Below are 20,753 nucleotides of genomic sequence, written 5' to 3' on the forward strand. Positions count from 1 at the left end.
AGCTGAGAAGAATACCCATCAAAAACTCATTGTAGGGAATAGTATAGGAAGCAAGTAGGGACTAGGCTGGAGCGACTAGGCTTGTATACACTGGAATTTATAAGGATGAGAGGGGATCTTATCGAAATGTATAAGATTATTAAGGGATTGGACACATTAGAGGCAGGAAACATGTTCCCGGTGTTGGGGGAGTCCAGATCAAGGGGCCACAGTTTAAGAATAAGGGGTAGGCCATTTAGAACGGAGATGAGGAAAAACCTTTTCAGTCAGAGAGTTGTGAATCTGTGGAATTCTCTACCTCAGAAGGCAGCAGAGGCCAATTCTCTGAATGCATTCAAGAGAGAGCTAGATAGAGCTCTTAAGGAAAGCGGAGTCAGGGAGTATGGGGAGAAGGCAGGAACGGGGTACTGATTGAGAATGATCAGCCATGATCACATTGAATGGCGGTGCTGGCTCGAAGGGCCGAATGGCCTACTCCTGCACCTATTGTCTATTGCCTATTGTCTAAGTATTCATGTAAAGTATTTATTAATTTTCTTTCTTCTTAAGGTTAATTGCAATGGATTCACTATTGAAGATGAAGAACTTTCTCATTTGGGTTCTGCCATTTTTCCAAGGTTAGGATTGCAATGTACAGATGTATTATTGTCAAAACAGTTATTTATTTTCATCAAGTAAACTGGCATTTTCAGAATGTTTGTTAGCAGTCATGATTTTATACACCTCTATAAGATCATCCCTCATCCTCCTGCACTCCAGGGAATAGAGTCCCTCTGTGCTCAACCTCTCCCTATAGATCAGACCCTCTAGTCATGGCAACATCCTCGTAAATCTTCTCTGTACCCTTTCCAACTTGACAACGTCTTTCCTGTAACATGGTGCCCAGAGCTGAACACAATACTACAAATGCGGCCTCACCAACGCTTTGTATAACTGCAACGTGACTCCCAACTTCTATACTCAATACTCTGACTGATGAAGGCCAATGTGCCAAAAGCATTTTCGACCATTTTTGACGCTACCTCCATTGAATTAGGTACCTGCACTTCTAGATCCCTCTGCTCTACGACAGAGTTTTGGCCCCTTTCGCCAGAGCCAGATGCCGAATAGTTAGACAATGGATTATTGGAGTTTTACTCTAACTATGGGTCGGTCAAGAGGAGTGGATGGTGACATTGGCGGGGAATGCTCAAACCCTGTGAGCTTGGTGTGACTTATTTTTGTAAATTAATGGTACAAGAATTAGTTGGGAATTTTCTATTCAACGTATTGCTGACCACACTGAACTGCCTGCACCCTCCACAGACATTCTTAACAATTATGAATTGGCCTGTTCTTGATTTGCTGCCTTAAACCACCTCATTCCAAAATGGCTGGGCCAAGTGCATTGGAGCACAGCCATCATGTGGTTATCCAGAGCAGGCCCTGATAGAAGCACTGACCTCTCCATGTGGTGCCAGCTGTCAAGGACTTTGAATGCTCCCCCATTACAATATTTAGAAATATTCGATAATCATTTAAAAATCTGAACTATTCTTTTAACCAACACATTCAAACATTTAAAACACTTAAAAGCTTTTACAGCGACCTCCATTCAAACAGTTAGGAAAGTTTATCAAAAAGCATGCAGATCCTGAAAAAACCTCGCCAGCAGGTTGGGGAGCCTCTAGAAATAAACTGTTCTGATGAAAGGACATCAACTGAAAACACCACCCATCTTGTTGCAAAGATGCTGCCTGACCTCGTGAATATCTCTCTAATTTTCTATTTTCAGCTTCATTAATCGGTGATATGTTGCTTACCCATTCAAAGAGACAAGATAATGCCTCTTTAATCTGTAGGTTGAGGAATAAACGACTGATTAGCATGGCCCAGATAATCCACCCTTCCCCCAGCCAAAATCCTTAAAAATAGCATCATTTGTGATCATTCTGAACTCTTATTTTGCATGCGTGCATAGTTGCTCTGCCATATCGGAATACAACATTTAATAAACATTCACTAGCTACTTAAAAATCAAAACAATTTATGTTGCTCTGTGCTGTGCTGAATAAAGATGACTGGTGATGTTACCAAGAGCAACAAAACGTGGACGAAGTTTAAGATTGTTTTTTGCTGATCCAATTTTTGGCTTTTTTTTTTAAATGCTGAGTGTCTCTCTCCATACCTGTCTTGGGGGTTAGTGAGTCTGACAGTGAAGGGACTATAATTACCTTCACAGTAGGAGTGACCTAAATGCTGCAGCTCACTTTGTTGCCTGGTGAGTATTCATTTAGCTCCATTATCCTGTCTGGTTTAGAAACCCCTCCCAAGTTGCTTCTGCATTGATGTTGATTGCACGGGGTATTTACGGAAACAATCAACAGCACTTGGGTGTTTTTGTTTTGCTCCTTTTAACATTGTGCTGAATTGCTGGAGGTGAAACATCTTCCTGAAGTTCTCTGTTAGTTCTTCGATTTTTGGATATTGGTGCTGTTGGCAGGTCATGCTTATCTCTCATTAGTGTTAAACATTTCAATGAATGAAATGAAAGCAATGTTGAAAATGCTCAGCACAGTATGCTGGATCTCTGGAGAAAAGAGCAGAATGCTTTGGGTAAATCACCTATCAGACCTCTTATTTTATAACCATGCTAAACTAAACTGATGTATTAAACTTGGATTCCATAAATCATGCTAAATAGTAGTTTATGGGAGCTGTATGTCATATAAATACTGAAGCTTTTCAGTGATTAACATATAGAAGTGGGGAGGTCATGTTGCAGTTGTATAAGAAGTTGGTGAGAACCGCATTTAGAATATTGTGTTCGGTTCTGGGCACCATGTTATAGGAAAGATATTGGCAAGCTTGAAAGGGCTCAGAGAAGATTTACGAAGATGTTGCCATGACTAGAGGGGGTGAGCTACAGGGAGAGGTTGACTAGGCTAGGTTTCTATTCCTTGGAGCGCAGGAGGATGAGGGGTGATCTTATAGAGGTGTACAAAATCATGAGGAATAGATCGGGTAGATGCACAGTCTCTTGCCCAGAGAAGGGGAATCTAGGACCAGAAGACATAGGTTCAAGGTGAAGGGGAAAAGATTTAATAGGAATCCGATGGGTAACTTTTTCACACAAAGGGTGGTGGGTGTATGGAACAAGCTGCCAGATGAGGTAGTTGAGGCTGGGACTATCCCAATGTTTAAGAAACAGTCAGACAGGTACATGGATAGGACAGGTTTGGAGGGATATGGACCAAGCGCAGGCAGGTAGGTCTGGTGTAGCTGGGACATGTTTGCCGGTGTGGGCAGGGCCTATTTCCACACTGTATGAACGGTCTGAATGATGTCAAGTTAGGAAAATGGGAAGTACAATGAGATCTGGGTGTCCTTGTTTATCAGTTACTGAAAGTAGCATGCAGGTACAGCAGGCAGTGAAGAAAACTAATGGCATGTTGGCCTTCATAACACGAGGAGTTGAGTATCTGAGCAAAGAGATCCTTCTGCAGCTGTACAGAGCCCTAGTGAGATCACACCTGGAGTATTGTGTGCAGTTTTGGTCTCCAAATTTGAGGAAGGAAATTCTTGCTATTGAGGGAGTGCAGCGTAGGTTCACGAGGTTATTTCCCGGGATGACGGGACTGTCGTATGTTGAAAGAATGGAGTGACTGGGCTTGTATACTCTGGAATTTAGAAGGATGAGAGGGGATCTTATTGAAACATATAAGATTATAAAGGGATTGGACAGGCTCGTGGCAGGAAACATGTTCCCGATGTTGGGGTAGTCCAGAACCAGGTGTCACAGTTTAAGAATAAGGGGTAGGCCGTTTAGAACAGAGATGAGGAAGAATTTCTTCTCCCAGAGAGTTGTGAATCTGTGGAATTCTCTGCCTCAGAAGGCAGTGGAGGCCAATTCTCTGGATGCTTTCAAGAGAGAGTTAGATAGAGCTCTTAAAGATAGCGGAGTCAAGGGATATGAGGAGAAGGCAGGAACGGGGTACTGATTGTGGATGATCAGCCATGAACACAGTGAATGGTGGTGCTGGCGCGAAGGGCCGAATAGCCTACTCCTGCACCTATTGTCTATTGTATCACTCTATGACTCTGTTTGAAATATCAATAGTTGATTGATGGAATTATAAAGCTCTGCTTAGTAGCAGTGAATGATTTGCTTTTTCATTCGTTTGGTTTATTGTCACATGTGCCAAGGTAGAGTGAAAAGCTTTTGTTGCGTGCTAACCAGTCAGCGGAAAGACAATACATGATTACAATCGGGCCATCCTCAGGGTACCGATACATGATAAAGGGAATAATGTGAATAACATTTAGTGTAAGATAAAGTCATGGAGTCATAGAATGAGACAATGGGAAACAGGCCCTTCGGCCCAAATTGCCCAAACCGCCCATCATGTCCCAGCCACAATAGTCCCACCTGCCAGCATTTGGTCCATATCCCTCCAAACCTGTCCTATCCATGTACCTGTCCAGCTGCTTCTTAAATGTTGGGATATTCCCTGCCTCAACGTCCTCTGGCAGCTTGTTCCATACATCCACCACCCTGGTCTAATCAAAGGTAGTCTGAGCGCCCCCAATGAGATAGATAATAACTCAACTACTCTCTAGTTCTTAGTAGGATGGTTCAATTACCTGATAACAGCTGGGAAGAAACTGCCCCTGAATCTGGAGGTGTGCATTTTCACACTTCTATACCTCTTGCCTGATGGGAGGAGTGACTGGTGCAATTCGTCCACGATGGGACATTCTTCGCTGGATACAAGCAATATAGCATTATGTATTTTATCATTTGGATGTATTAATGGACTACCTAGAATAAAAGATTCCTCACGTGGGAGATGGACACTTTGATGTTTCTCAAAACAGCCGCGTATGTCCATTTGCCCAACAACTAATGTTCGCCACCTTTTGGTTGGTAAAGAGTGAGCATACAAATAAACTAATGTTTCTATTTTCCAACATACATTTGCAGGTCTTTTCTTGTTCCATTTACTAGCCAATATGTTTATTTTCACCTGAACAGAATGCTATTTGTAGTTAGGTTGTACAGATTTTAAAAACTGATCAGCTGATTTTGAAATGCTTCAAACCTTGAACCTTAATGAGGTTTGTGTTGTTCTTTTTTAATCCAGTGTTGCCTTGATGAATCACAGTTGCTGCCCAAATGTGATTGTAACCTACAGAGGGACAACTGCGGAGGTCAGAGCCGTGAAGCGGATAGGTCCTGGTGAAGAGGTTGGAAAGCAGGATGATCAAACCTGTTTTTTTTCCCCAATAAAAACATTAAAAAAATAATGAATTATTATTTTGCTTAATGTATGTGTATAGAATATTAAGAATATTAAAAATACTGAAACTTTGTTATTGTACCCTCTTTGCCTCAGAGCGAGGTTTGCAACAAATTAGCATTGGTAATGCAGATAAACTGCTACTGAGCACTAATATACCTTGCAATGTAATTGTCAAGGCAAACTTTTATGGTGCTATGACTGTGCATTATCAAAGATGCAGTGTTTAATGGACATTGTTTTTATAAAAGTGATTGAATTCAGCAGTTTGGCCAAATGAAATTCATTCTTTTGAATTCACCAATCAATTGAGATACATAATTAAAAAATAAACAAGGCAAAATGTATACCATGAACTGAATTAGTTTACAAAGAACAATGATCACACTGGGAGGCCAGATAGAGATTTGGTTTTGAAACTGACAAAGACAATTTTTTCTATTGATACTTGTACAATGATACCCTATCAACCAAAGTAATATTTGATTTAAGTTGTTTAAAATATGCCTTTCTCTTTTGCCTACAATACAATCAGAATTCCCATGTCCACAGACTGCATATTCATGGGGGCATTACTGTTGAGACACATATCCATAAGAAACACACCTCCACTTATAACATGGGTTTCATTGTGGGAGAGGGTTTGTATCATGGAAAATGACAACCCTTCTGTAATACTGTACTTGTTGTTTAAATATTACATTTAACAATTGCAATGGCTTATCATCTGCAGGCCGATAGAATCCAAATTCAATTTCATTTCATGGCAGGTATGAAATGGAAATCTCATTTTTTTTTTTTCTGTCTACCAATGTTGTAGATTTTCACCAGTTACATCGATCTGCTGTATCCAACCGAAGACAGGCAAGACCGATTGAGGGATTCTTATTTCTTTACTTGCGATTGTAGAGAATGTGCAACAAAAGCAAAGGTAATGTTTTTTGAACTTCATGCTGTTTTTCTTGCTGTCATTTGCTTGACCACAGTCCAGCCTTAGCTCCGGGTTCCATCTTGCATTCTTCCGAACACTTCAGAGGATGAGACAGTCTCCCCTGGAGCAAAGTACAGATGTGATCCATAGAAATGGATTGTTCTGGGTTAGAGGTTGTCTGAGCACAAGATTCTAAACATTCCTGATTTTTTTTCAGTTTCAAACTGGGGAAAATGCATTGTTTCTGCATGCAGTATTTTTTTTCAAATGTTTTGCAAATACCAATTTATTTTAAAATTTAAAACTGCAATACCACGTGATGGAAATTACTTTTTTGTGACCTTTTGCTTTGTTGATATTTTTCTACTGCTAAACATCAGTACATGCTCTATTACCACTATTTAAAATGATGTGTTTTTCCATGGTGGTAATTCAGTGAAAATGCAGATAAATCTCTCCTACATTGCACAACCCCCCTTTAAAATTGGTATGATTTTGAGATTAATCTTTGACTACATAATGTATTTAATGAAAAATAACAATAGAAAACATTGGGAATACTTTAGCAGGTTAATTTTGGAGCTCTTGTGCAATACCTATTATCATTCTAAATCTGAGTGACAAATGTTCATTAATCAAATCTATTAGGAGTGCTGAGATGGGACATTGAAACGTAGAAACATAGAGAATGGATATCTCTGAATGGTGGAAAGGACTCGTGTCTAAAATAGCTTGACCGTGTTTCTGTCATCTTGCAAAGCTGAATGTTGGAGGAGGAAGGTCGATTAGAGCAAAGATCTTTATTAAAACTGCCACTTTTGGATGCTGCTGGTTTGCATCTTTATAGATTTTGCTTCATTTTCAGTTAAAACCAAATTAAGAACAAAACTGGATTATTAATGAGATCCTTTCTATAGCAGGGTGACCAAAGCTGAACACAATACTCCAAACACAGCCCCATTAACATCTTGTACAACTGTAAGATAACGTCCCAACTTCTATAACGCACCCTGACTGCTGATGGCCAATGTACCAAAAGCTGCCTTTACCACCCTATCTACCTGTGACGCCACTTCCAGAACAAAGCCCCTTACCCCTTACCTTCACACTTCCATGGTAACACCCTTGAGATGGCAGAAGTGGAATGAAAAAATAGCAAAGTTGCAAATTCTACTTTTGTCATGTGCTTTCCATCAATTCTTGTGAATGAACGAGGCTTCTGAGCAACCCTTCAAGAGAATGTTTAGCCAAAAGAATTCAAAGAATGCCTTTAAAAAAGTGTAGCCTTGTATCATGCATTTGCTGCAACGTTTTGCTTGTTTTTATGCTCTTACTGCAGGATAAAGAAAAGCTGGAAGTGACAAAATACAATGAGCCACCAAAGCCGGAGGCTGTCAAGGATATGATCAAATATGCAAGGAATATAATCGAAGAGTTCAGGAAAGCCAAGCACTACAAAAATATCCTTTTTCCAGTAGAATGGTCATGGGTCATCATTTGTTGAACATTGAATTCTAGTTTCCTGCTGTCTTCATGCTTGGTGTTAATATCTATATACTAAAACTCTTGTTTGTTTGTTTGTTCGTTCCTGAACTACAGCCAAAACGGTACATGATAGCGTGACAATTTTAGGCCCACCTTACTCACCGGCATCCCTTTGGTGCTAATGGAAGACGTTTCATTGAAATCGGTGTTATATTTTTAAAGTTATTCACATTTTAAAGTTTAAATCTATCTCCTAGGGAGAGAGGGGAGAGGGGGGAGGGAGGGGGTGGAAGGGAGGGAGGAGGGAGAATAAGGGGGGGGTTGAGTGGGATAGAGTGGGGGGGGAGGGGAAGGGGGGAGGGGAGGAGAGATTGCTGCACCAATGCAGGAGAGGTTTGGGGCCAAGCTTGGTCTAGAAGATTAATATAGATTTTATAGATATAGACATGGAGTCGGCAAGAGAGAGACCTAGTAACACTAGTGATAATATAGAATGGCCAATTAACCTACCGACTCACGTGTCTTTGGGACATGGGAAGAGACTGGAAACTCAAAGGAAACTTGCCTGGTCAGATGAAAAAGATGCAAACCACACAATGTCAGAGGTTGGGATTGAACCTAGATCTCTGGTATTATGAAGCAATATTTCAATACCTGCACCACTGGGCCACCCCATGCTCCATGCCTTGTATATTTATTAACAACAAATTGGCCATCAAAATTTAGAAAATGATATTTTAAAAATGATATTTAAATTTACTAATAGTATAGGGTGTATGGGATGTGGGTAGAGGGAGATGAGACCTGGTCAATGGGGAATAAAACCAGTGAGAGATGTGGGCAAACTAAGGGAATGTAAAGTTGTAGACAATTTGGCATGGGTAAATGTAAATACCAGCATAAACTGCAGAGAAAGGCACTGAAGGATATGGAGAAACAAATTTTAGGACTTATTCAATTCATTAATTGAAACTGCTGTGTTTTTTTTTAAAGCCGATAGAGTTTAGAGATTTGTACAGTGGAGCATAGATCACGTGAGCCAGTCTTGTACATACCAAGCCAGAGGTTGAGGAGAGACCTGATTGACGTATAATAACGTTGAGAGGCATAGATAAGGTAGACAGTCCAACCTATTTCCCAGGGTGGAAAAATCAAATGCCAGAGGGCATCGCTTTAATTCGAGAGGGGCAAAGTGTAAAGATGTGCAGGGCAAGTGTTTGCACAAATGAAGGTGAGCGTGTGGAACATGGGGTGGTGGTGGTGGAGGAGGCCGATGCGATTGGTGCATTTAAGAGGTTTTTGGATAGTCATGTGGATATGCAGAGAATGGAGGGGTACAGATTATATGCAGGCAGATAGAGTTGGTCTTGATATCACATTTGGCACCGACATTGCAGGCTGAAGAGCTTCCTGTGCTGTACTATTCAATGTTGACTGCAGATTTGTGTGCCAGATATAAGTGATTTAAAATTATGCAATTGATTAAAAACTTATGGCCTAGATGACTTGCTGTTTAAAAGCTCAGTTATGCTCATAAATTCATGTGATAGGAGCAGAATTGGGCCATTTGGCCCATCTAGTCATGGCTGGTGTATCTTTCCCTCTTAACCCCATTCTCCTGTCTTCTCCCCATAACCTTCAACACCTGTACTAATCAAGAATCTATCTCTGCCTTTAAAATATCCATTGACCTGGCCTCCACAGCCTTCTGTGGCAATGAATTCCACAGATTCACCAGCCTCTGATGAAAGAAATTCCTCCTAAAGGAACGTCTTTTTATTCTGAGGCTATGACCTCCAGTCCTAGACTCTCCCACCAGTGGAAACATCCTCTCCATATCCACTCTATCCAGGCCTTTCATAATTTGGTAAGTTTCAATGAGGTTCCCCCATCCTTCTAAACTCCAGCAAGTAGAGACCCAATATCGTCAAACGTTCATCATATATTAACCCATTCATTCTTATAAACCTCCTCTGGACCCTCTCCTGAGCCAGCACATCCTTCCTCGGATAAGGGGCCCAAAATTGCTTACAATACTCCAAATGCGGTCTGACCTGCGCCTTATAGAGCCTCAGCAAGCTGGTGTACTGGAGTTGCATATTGGTTAGTCAAGAATGGCAGATTTATTTTCCTAAAGATCATTAATAAACTAGATGGGTTACATACAACTGATGGGATATAGATTAGCATTATTCATGCAAGCATTTTATTACAGATTTATTTGATTAACAATTTCAATAGCCCAGCTGCTGTGATGGGATTTGAACGTGTTTCTGGATCAACTGTCCTGGTCTCTAGATTATTAGACCAATAATTTAACCAATTCTGCACCTCATGTTGCCATAGAAGTGTGAAAGGAAGGGATGATATAAGAAAATAACTGCAGATGCTGGTACAAATCAAAGGTATTTATTCACAAAATGCTGGAGTAACTCAGCAGGTCAGGCAGCATCTCAGGAGAGAAGGAATGGGTGACGTTTCGGGTCCGAAACGTCACCCATTCCTTCTCTCCTGAGATGCTGCCTGACCTGCTGAGTTACTCCAGCATTTTGTGAATAAGGAAGGGATGAGGTGGGTTTGTTCGGGAACCTTTTTCCTCAGTCTAAGCTTTCCGAATGTGAGGAGTCTGTGAGGAAATAACAGCGATTTAAAGTTCTCAGAAGGAATTGGGAAGTTCTAAAGATTTATAGTATGCAATGCATTGTGTCCTAGAGTAGTGAGCACTGTAATACTTGAGGACAATTTGGATAAATACTCAAACTAACAAAGGGAAAAAGCAAATCTGGAGAGTGTAATGGCCCTTCTGAGTTCTACAATTTAATTTTGTAATTTTTTTTTGTGATGTTCCAGCTCTTTATATCATTTAATTTTCCCTTGCACAGGACAGGGTGGTCAAAAAGGCATATGGGTTACTGGCCTTCATTAGCCGGGGCATCGAATATAAAAGTAGGGGGGTAATGATGGAATTGTACAGAACACTGGTGAGGCCCCAGCTGGAGTATTGTGTACAGTTCTGGTCACCACATTATAGAAAGGATGTGATAGCTTTGGAGAGGGTGCAGAGGAGATTCACCAGGATGCTGCCAGGGATGAAGGGCCTCGGCTATGAGGAGAGACTGAGCAGACTGGGGTTGTTTTCCCTGGAGCAGAGAAGGCAGAGAGGGGACATGATCGAGGTGTACAAGATCATGAGGGGCATAGATAAGGTAGATGGCGGGGAACTTCTTCCACTGGTGGAAGGTTCAACAACGAGGGGACATAGATACAGGGTAAGGGGAGGGAGGTTTCGGGGGGATGTGAGAAAGAACTTTTTCACCCAGAGGGTGGTTGGAGTCTGGAACTCACTGCCTGGGGTGGTGGTGGAGGCGGGAACACTCACAACGTTTAAGAGGCATTTGGATGGGCACTTGAAATGCTACAACATTCAGGGCTATGGTCCAAATGCGGGAAAATGGGATTAAAATTAGACTGTGTTTGGTAACGGGCGGCGCGGACACGATGGGCCGAAGGGCCTCTTTCTGTGCTGTAGGACTCTATGACAACAGAAGACAATTTGTGCAAAGGTGTTGAGATGGAGGAGCACAAAAGAAGATGCTGTTGCGTTAAAAAATCTTTACCTTTATTTTTCCAATGCAATCAGTCCAGGTTTGACAGCTGTTTTTGCGTTACAATTCTTAACCACCTGGCACCCCCTAGTGAGTTGCTGGAGATCTGCGAGTTAAGTCTGGATAAGATGGGATCCGTTTTTGAGGATAACAACGTTTACATGCTGCACATGATGTACCAAGCCATGGGAGTCTGTTTGTACTTGCAGGACTGGGATGGAGCACTCCGCTACGGTCAAAAAATAATCAAACCTTACAGGTAGATATAAAGTTTTATTTTATTTTCTACACAATTACAATGCAGTAATTCTCTTTGAAAATACTTTGGCTGTATGGCTGTCTAAAAAAGAAATAGTCATCACCATTTAGTTATTTTAGCTTGCACATTTCATTGTCATTAAAATTATGTGATCAGGGTTTCAACTAATTCTTGTGTGTTGGTTTGTTTTGTTGCTCCAGGTACTTTGGTAATTCTTAATTTTCTAATGTTCAGTGACTCGCTTTCTAGTGAGAGGGGCCTAAATTCGCTGCCAAAGGAGGTTGTAAGCAATGATCTACTTGGTGCCTGTTAGTTTTGAATGTTGAAGCTTGCCAATAAATGCAAATGATTTTAGATAAGGATGAATCCTACACAGAGGAATGCAAAACACTTATTTTTAATGCACAAAGAGATTCATGAGATAGATATGGGAAAAGAGCTTGTGCTAAACCAAGCAGAAAGACCTAATGTTTTGTGACCAAGCTGTAGCCCATCTGTGTCATGGGGTGCCAAGGTGGTTGTTTTTGCATCCACATTGGGGCAATTTTCCAATCCCGACCTTGGTGACAAAATTGTTTGCTTATTTCCATTCTTTATTTTGTTTCCCCATGGCTCCCCTGGGCAGGATTGGAGTTGGCTGCATGTTCACAATACATTGTGAACAAATCATGAAAATGAAATACAAATAAAGGGTTAAACATGGATTTAATTTAACATCACATGCTCAAAGATGGAATGTAGTTTTGTCCCCACTGTAAACAAAAGATTGTATTCCTCGTCCTCAAAAAATTGCAGCGGGTCCGATCACAGAGTATTACTGGTTTGAGCTGTTTAAGACTCTCTCTTCTAAACTGCCGTTACTTTCTGCAGTCAGAAATGCCATGGTAGCTGAACTGTCACGGAGAGGAATTAAGGGTCATTTATACTGAACTGACATTCTTCATAAGGGACTGAAATCAAAAGCAACTTAGTATAAGACAATAACTGCAGATGCTGGTACAAATCGAACTCACAAAATGCTGGAGTAACTCAGCAGGTCAGGCAGCATCTCAGGAGAGAAGGAATGGGTGACGTTTCGGGTCGAGACCCTTCTTCAGACTGATGTCAGGGGGGCAGGACAAAGGAAGGATATAGGTGAAGACAGGAAGATAGAGGGAGATCTGGGAAAGGGGGAGGGGAAGAGAGGGACAGAGGAACTATCTAAAGTGGGAGAAGTCGATGTTCATATGTTGATTAAGAATTAAAAATTTCCTTCAAGAAAAAGACTTCAACATTGAGAACTGTGTAGATCATGAATTGCCACATTATAACAGAGCTTTATTTGTCGTTCGGCACCGAAGTACCGAACGAAACTACATAGCAGTCATAGAAAAAAAGAACACAAGACACATAACCCCAACACAAACGTCCATCACAGTGACTCCAAACACCCCCTCACTGTGATGGAGGCAACAAAACTTCCACTCTCTTCCCCACGCCCACGGACAGACAGCTCGTCCCCGACCGACCCGCACAGTCCCCGCACCGGGCGCTGAAACGTCCCGCGGCCGAACCGGGCGATGAAAGGCCCGCGACCAAGCCTTGCGCAGCTAAGTCCAGTGGCCGAGCCGCACCGGGCGATGTAAAGTCCCGTGGTCGAGCCGCACCAGCGATGTAAAGTCCCGTGGCCGAGCCGCATCGGGCGATGTTAAGTCCCGCAGTCGAGCCGCACCAGCGATGAAAAGACCCGCAGCCGAGCCGCACCGGGCACTGTTAAGTCCCGCAGCCGAGCTGCACCGGGCGATGTTAAGTCCCGCAGTCGAGCCGCACCAGCGATGTAAAGTCCCGCGGCCGAGCTGCACCGGGCACTGTTAAGTCCAGCGGCCAAGCCGCACCGGGCGATGTAAAGTCCAGCGGCCAAGCCGCACCGGGCGATGTTAGGCCCCGCAGCCGAGCCGCACCCCGCGCCGTGAGGAAGAGAAGAGTTCCCCCCCCACACCACCACCCCCTCCCACACATACACAACCATTACCCTGACTCAAAATTGGCTTGTTGATTCATGGGTTGTGAAGGTTTTTGTTCTTGGTATCTCTGCCATGTGCTATCAGAAAGAATGTTGAAGAGATAAGAGCTGCAATGCAATACATCTGCACACAACTTCAATGCAAGTGTCCTGTAGTCTTCTGCAGAGAACTGCTTCTGTGCAACTTGAAGGTATCTCCTCGAACTGGTCCCATGCCAGAATTGGGAACCAGTAGGTCTAAGGGTGCCTTGTCCTCCATGTTCACATGGTTTTTAACTCTACCTATCTAAATTAATTAGCAGTTCATCTCTCACTGTCAAATTCCCCTCACATCTCCCGATGCTTCTAGCCCTGGACCTAGCCGATCCCTTTACAACTCTGCCCTTCTGTAGGGCTTTGTGCAATGTACACTGAAATCACATAACCGGTGAAAACTGATCAGATGTCAGGCTGCCAGTGGCAGGAACTTTGATTTGCCACCTGTTCCTTTCCAGAACTATTGTCAGAATTCCTGATTACATTCCCATTTAAAAGGAAGGTTTGGGTAACTGATATGTGCCCATGATTTTCTGGCAACGTGTTGATGAGTGAGGATTCTCACGAGAGGATGTCATTAGGTTAGCTCTCCTGAGACTGGTGTAGCACCAAGAGATTAAAATTCCTCGACTTCAAAGTTCAAACTTTGAGTTGGCAGATGAAAGACTAAATTTGATTTTGAGGGATAAAGAGATGAATGTTTTTGATCCTCACTGTCTACCTAATTGCTTTTTAAAGGTAGAAGGAAAGGAGTTTGGAGTGGGCAAGATGGTGACAATATAATTTGAGGAAGTGGATGAGGAGAAATCAGTAAATGGCATTATAGTGAGAATCTGGATACTCGTTTTTTTTAGAAGAGACGCACATTATGTAGGTGCAGCAAGTGCTAAGAATGTGGAGCGTTGACTTATTACCACAGAACATTACATAGGTGAACATCCTTGATGCAGCTCTACGAGGCTTTAGACAGGTTGGAACAAGAGAGCTGTGTGGTGCTTCACCTGCCTTGGAGGCAGTGCAACACTAAATTAACTCTTGGGGTTAATGGCCTCGTTGTAAGTGGATCAGATTGGCCTAAACATGCAGGCGTTTATAAGATTGAGAGGTGGGAATCATCTGTAATGTAATTCAATAAGATTTTGACAGTGTAGGTACTTTTTAATTATTTCTTCGGTTGAGGAATCTAGAGATGAGCAACATAGCTTCAGGGAAAAAGGTTGGCCATTTAGAATTGTGCGAGATTTCCTCATTCTGAGGGTGGTGTACTGCCTGCCTGAGTTTGAGGGACTATTAGACATTTTGTGTTCATCCAACTCTTCACCCACCCCGGCACCTTCAATCTGAAGAAGGGTCCCGACCCGAAACGTCACCGATTGTTTCTCCAGAGATGCTGCCTGACCCGCTGATAGGCACTTTGTGTCTATCTTTGGTATAAACCAACATCTGCAGTTCTTCATTTCTATAATTTAATACCTTGTTTTCTTCCAGTCATTTATTTTGCTGTTCTGATAATAGGGACTCGAGTGAAGAGTGAGAGATACAGTCACATTGCCAACCGCAGTCCAGCTTAGAGTTTTTTAGATTTTTAGATACAGCGCAGAAACAGGCCCTTTGGCCCACCGGGTCTGCGCCGCCCAGAAATCTCCGCACATTAACACTATCCCATACCCACTACGGACAATTTTTACATTTACCAAGGCAATTAACCTACCTACCTGTACGTCTTTGGAGTGTGGGAGGAAACCGAAGATCTCGGAGAAAACCCACGCAGGTCGCGGGGAGAACGTACAAACTCCGTACAGACGGAGTGTCTCTTTAAATTTAAATGTGATTTTGTGCACGGTTATTTTATTGTTTGAAAGCCTGCCTACTTTCCGACTATGGGCTTTGCATGTGGAAAAGAAAATAAGATTTAAAAGTGGGCAAGAGAAAATTAAAGTTAAAGGAATTTTTACTTTTAAAGCAGCAAACACTATCCTGCATATTCTCTGAATGTCGCTTCCATGTGGCTGAAACTGGGTCGATTGTATATGGGTCTGGAACACCATTCTGCTGGAGCAAAGGCATTGAGAAAGGTATCTTCGGCTCTTTTTTGTTATCCAGAAAGTTTAAAACTAATGTGATTATTTCAATGTGTTTAAAATTTTACTTTATTATCACGTGTACTGAGGTACAGCGAAAAGCTTTTTTTGTTGCATGCTATCCAGTCAGTGGAAAGCAAAGATACTATAGCAGAGCAAGATAGGCCACTCGACCCTAAAAAACGTAGTATGTCATGCCACCATTTTAGTAGGCAGAAACTTGCAGAAACACTTAAAAGAATAATAACAAAAATCTGTGAATTGATAGATGAGAAATATTCTGCATTTTTATGGTATCGTCACACGTACTGTTCCCCCAAAACACTGATTACACTGCGAGAGGCATAGCGAACGGCGGGCTCTGCCTACTAAAATGGCGGACGTTACACTCCTTTGCATACTACACTTCAGTATAGGCCATTTTGACAGAGTGGTTCATCTTGCTCTAGTATCTTTGGTGGAAAGACTATACATAATTACATTCATGTCATCCAGGATAAAAGGAAAAACATTAGGTGCAAGGTCTGATTTAAGATAGTCCGAGGGACTCCAAGGAGGTAGATGGCAGGTCGGGGCCACTCTCTAGTTGGTGATAGGATGGTTCAGTTGCCTAATAACAGCTGGCTAGGAACTGTCCCTGAATCTAGACGTATGCCTTTTCATACTTCTGTACCTCTTGTCTGATGGAAGACAGGAGATTTGTTCTTGAGTGTGTGGTGGCTTTGCTGAGGCAGAATGAAAATGGATGGAGTCAATGGAAGGGAGGTTGGTTTGCATGATAGTCTGGACTGCATCCACAATGCTCTGCAACTTCTTGCGGTCTTGGATGGATAATAATATAAGAAGCATTGCAAAATGGTTCATGAGAGCCTTATCCAGTGTTCTAGCAAGAAGCACTGTTTAAACATGATATTTTCTATATAATTAAGTTGTTTGCATTGTGTTTGTTACAGGCAAAAGACCAGTCTCTTCCTGTGCTCAGTTTTAAAATGCTCAGTGGAAGAGACAAGGTGTTCAGTTGTGCAGTATACTGTCATTCGGTAAAGCTATAGGCTTTCTCCACCACCATTTTAATACATTTCAACTAGTTTAAAAGTGGATCCTTTTCCGAATTTCTGTAATTATGAATTATAACTTCATACTAAAATTAGTGATACAGCATCGAAATGCCATTTGCCCAAACACATCTGCACCAACTAGTAGGGATCTATCTGTATTTATCCCATCTTCCAGCTCTTGGCCCATAGCCTTTCTATGCCTCGGTCAATCAAGTGCTCATCGATATACTAAAATGCTGCCTGAGCTCTGCTTCCATCACTGTGTTCCTGATGCTTGCCACTTTCTGGGTAAAAAGGTCCCCCTCAGATTCCCTTTAAATTTCATGCCCCTTTCCCTTCGTTTAGTTTCGTTTATTTTCACATGTACCATACCACTGATATGGGAATAGTTTCCCACACTACCCTATAATGTTATATACTTCCATTCTAGGAAACCTGTGCAGTTTCTCCCCATTCCATCAAAATCCTAGCAAATCTGCTCTTTCCCCCCCACTGTGTATCACCTCTTTCCTGTAACATAGTGACCAGAACTGCACACAGTCCTCCCACTGAGGTCTGAACTGTGTTTTATAAAGGTCCTTCGTTTTTTAGAAATACAGCTCGGAAACAGGCCCTTCAGCCACTGGGTCCGCGCCGACCAGCGATCCCCACATATTAACACTATCCTACACAAACTAGCGACAATTCTTACATTTACCAAGCCAATTAACCGACATACCTGTACTTCTAAATAGTGTGGGAGGAAACCGATCTCGGAAAAAAATTCACGCAGGTCACGGGGAGAACGTCCAAACTCCGTACAGACAGCACCCGTAGTCGGGATCGAACCCGGGTCTCTGGCGCTGCAATCGCTGAAAGGCAGCAACTCTACCGCTGCGCCACCGTGCGGCCCTATGGCAGTTCATGTAAACCACATCTACTGCACCTACCCTCATCCCTGTCACTTTGTTAACTCTTTAAAATAAAAGTTAAATCTGTCAGATTTGTCAGACAGGATCTGGTCTTGACAAAGCTACGCTGGCGATCTTTGATTAGTCCCTGCCTTTCCAGTTAGTGTTAATCCTGTACCTCTGAATTTTTCCAACGATGCTACGCCCACAGCTTTGCAAAAGCAAGGCTTTTATCAGCTACCCTTGAAAAGAGACACCATGTTTGTTATCCTCCAGTTCAGGCCCTACCTTCCCCAGTACCTCACTCATGGCCCGTAAAGACTTAAATCTCAGTCAGAGCCCCTGTAATCTCTCTCCTTCACTACCATTGCAACCTGGAATAAATCTCATCCAGCCTGGGAATTTATCTACCTTTCATCCTGCTAAGGCATCATGTACCTGCTCATCATTTGTGGAGACTTGAACTAGAATTTCATCTTTGAGCTCCCCAACTACAATACATTTCCTTTGTGAATACTGATTGAAAAGTCTCCATTTCTGATATTTTCTGGCTTTGCACACAAATTGCCTCCGTTATCCCTAATCGGCCTTTCTCTGGTTATTTTTTTTTTGCCCTTAATATGTTTACAAAATGCCTTCAGATTTGCCTTCAAAATGTTTGCTAGTGATATTCTGTGACCCTCCCTTTGCCTTCCTATTTTCCTATTTCAGTGCCTTCCTAACTTTTTTAATTCTTGGTGTGCCTCCGCAGTCCTTGGTAGTCTGAACCTGCCATATGTGCTTTTTTTAGTCAACGCTTGATATCTCTCTTTACCCTGGCAGGAACATGTTGGTCCGAACTTTTGCTGTTTCTTCTCTGATCGTATCACACTGTACAGATGTAGACTTGTCTGCCAGTAGATGCTGCCAATCTACACTTGGCAGGTTCTGTATTATTGTAAAGAAAACTGCTCTTCTTTCTGCGCACCCCCACAACACAATTTTGAGTCCTTTATTTTTGGTCTATTCCTCAATACTGAAGTTATGCATTTATTGACTAGCAGTGCAATGTCACCTCTTTTACAACCCCTTGCTTGTGTGAGACAGGGATACAGAATTATCAGTCTTGCCAATCTTTCAACATGCCTCAGTGATTGCAACAATATCATAGTCCCACATGTTGGTTAAAAGTCCATGTAAGATGCTTGTTTAGACCCCTTGCCCTAAAATAAATGACATTTAGTTTTTTTCCCCCTTGTGTCCATTTTCCCAGCTGCTCTGCCTCTTGGATTTATTGACATTTTCTCCTTCAGGTGTTTACCTTTCCATGTGAACAGCTACTTGGAGCCCTCTTCCCCTAAACCTTCCCCAGTAGCACCAGCAAACCTCTCCACCAAATTGTTGGTCACATCCTGCTTGTTCAGGCTCCACCTTCTCCAGAAAGGGTCCCAGTCATCCATAAACCTAAGGCCCATTCTCCTGCACTATCCCTACACCCATGCATTCAACTGACCTATTCTGCTATTCCAATGCAGCTAGTTTTGGTTAATATGTGAAAAATTATGGAGTTTATATCACAATTAGATCATGGAAATTTAATTGGTTAACCTTTTAACTGTTGCTTTTCTTGCTTGCAAATCACTGGCAATATATTAAAAATATGCATTTATGTAGGGTGCATTCCATGCAAACTTCATGTGCATGTTTCACCTTGATACCGGTTCGCATGTCCTTTTCTTTGGTGAAAGAGAAGGACCTGTACTGTGGTTTACTTTAGAGATACAGCCTGGCCCATAGAGCCCGCACTGACCAACGATACTAATGACACACGAACACTATCTTACACACACCAGGGACAATTTACAATGTTCGTCAGGCAATTAGCCTACAAATCTGTACGTCTTTGGAGTGTGGGAGGAAACCGGAGCACCCCTGGAGAAAGCCCACGCAGGATACAGGGAGAACGTACAAACTCTACATACAATAGAACTTTATCCCTGGTAGGAAAATAAATGGCACACATGGGCAGAATCGAACCCAGGTCACTGGCGCTGTAAGGCAGCAACTCTACCGCTACGCCACTGTGCCGTTCCTTGCTGAGATTGTTGACTCGATAAATCTTCTGCTCCCACTTCGGATCCCACTTGGACCCTACCAGTTCTTTCCCGTGAACGTGTGGAACTGCTGCCCTGGTTATGCTGACTGACCTCTCACCTTCTTACATAAAGTTGCCAACGTCACAAAACTTAAGAATTTTATGTGCGCTGCAACTGGAATTACTTATTACAGCAATGTGATGTAACAAAGTAGAATATTCGCAATTCAATTTGAAAAAGTATGCACTTTTTTGGATGTTTCTTGAGGGATATTGACAAAATTGGACATTTTCTTTCACAGGCTTTGGCTATCATGGAAGTGGTGCATGGGAAGGATCATCCATATATTTTTGAAATTAAAAAGGAACTGGAGGAGAAATGAATGTTTTTCCTTGACCATCACTATTCCTCAAATGAAATGCAAGACTATTCTCCAGTAACAGAATAATGTGTATTCGTTCGTAACAAAGGATCTGAAAAATAACAGCATGAATGTTAAAGGAATGCTGTTTTTATTTTTGTTTTTAATATTTAAGTATGACAATAAATATAAAATTGCATCACCTCAGATTTTTGATTTTGTTTGAACTGCGGTGTGTTCTCTGAACATTTGACTTATTGCAAGCTTTTCAATATGTGCGAGTCTAAATGTATGAGAGCCTAAAAAATGGCCATTTGGCTGTGATGCCTGTTCTGTCATTCGGTAGGATATCTAATCTTTTCCCTGCGTATCACTTTCTTACTCTTAGACCATATCCCTTAATATCTAAAAATAAATCAATCTCTGTCTTGACCATACTTAGTGAGTGTGTACATCCACGGCCATCTTGAGTAGCAAATTCCAAATGTTCACAAATAAATTTCTTATCACCTCTGTCCCAAAACCTTAGACCTTTACTTTTTCCCATTGAACACCCCAACCCTTCCAAATTTGGCACAAAGTTTCCACTTTCTAATTTAATTTCCGCCATTCCGATTTCGCCTCACTTTTTTCTGCAAAACACATGCCTCTCGCCGGGCCTTTTCTCACCTTGCCTGGCCTCCCCGCATAG

At 42.1% G+C, this 20,753-nt stretch overlaps 1 protein-coding gene across 2 annotated transcripts in view; it reads left to right on the plus strand.

Moving 5' to 3' along the window:
• Positions 1-20,269, plus strand: part of LOC144596918 (N-lysine methyltransferase SMYD2-like) — a 46,448-nt gene extending 26,179 nt beyond the window's left edge. Inside the window, exons 6-12 of one of the 2 annotated variants that reach the window (XM_078405800.1) lie at positions 550-617; positions 5,124-5,226; positions 6,100-6,210; positions 7,550-7,670; positions 11,385-11,559; positions 15,564-15,672; positions 20,003-20,269. In XM_078405800.1, coding sequence (XP_078261926.1) covers positions 550-617; positions 5,124-5,226; positions 6,100-6,210; positions 7,550-7,670; positions 11,385-11,559; positions 15,564-15,672; positions 20,003-20,083 — 768 coding nt within the window. In that variant the 3' untranslated portion in view covers positions 20,084-20,269. Of the gene's footprint in view, positions 1-549; positions 618-5,123; positions 5,227-6,099; positions 6,211-7,549; positions 7,671-11,384; positions 11,560-15,560; positions 15,673-20,002 lie in introns of both variants that reach the window. The other variant, XM_078405799.1, reaches the window with a different exon arrangement.
• The last annotated feature ends 484 nt before the right edge of the window (positions 20,270-20,753 follow it).

This window comes from Rhinoraja longicauda, chromosome 9, assembly GCF_053455715.1.
Source record: "Rhinoraja longicauda isolate Sanriku21f chromosome 9, sRhiLon1.1, whole genome shotgun sequence".
Classification (NCBI taxonomy): domain Eukaryota; kingdom Metazoa; phylum Chordata; class Chondrichthyes; order Rajiformes; family Arhynchobatidae; genus Rhinoraja; species Rhinoraja longicauda.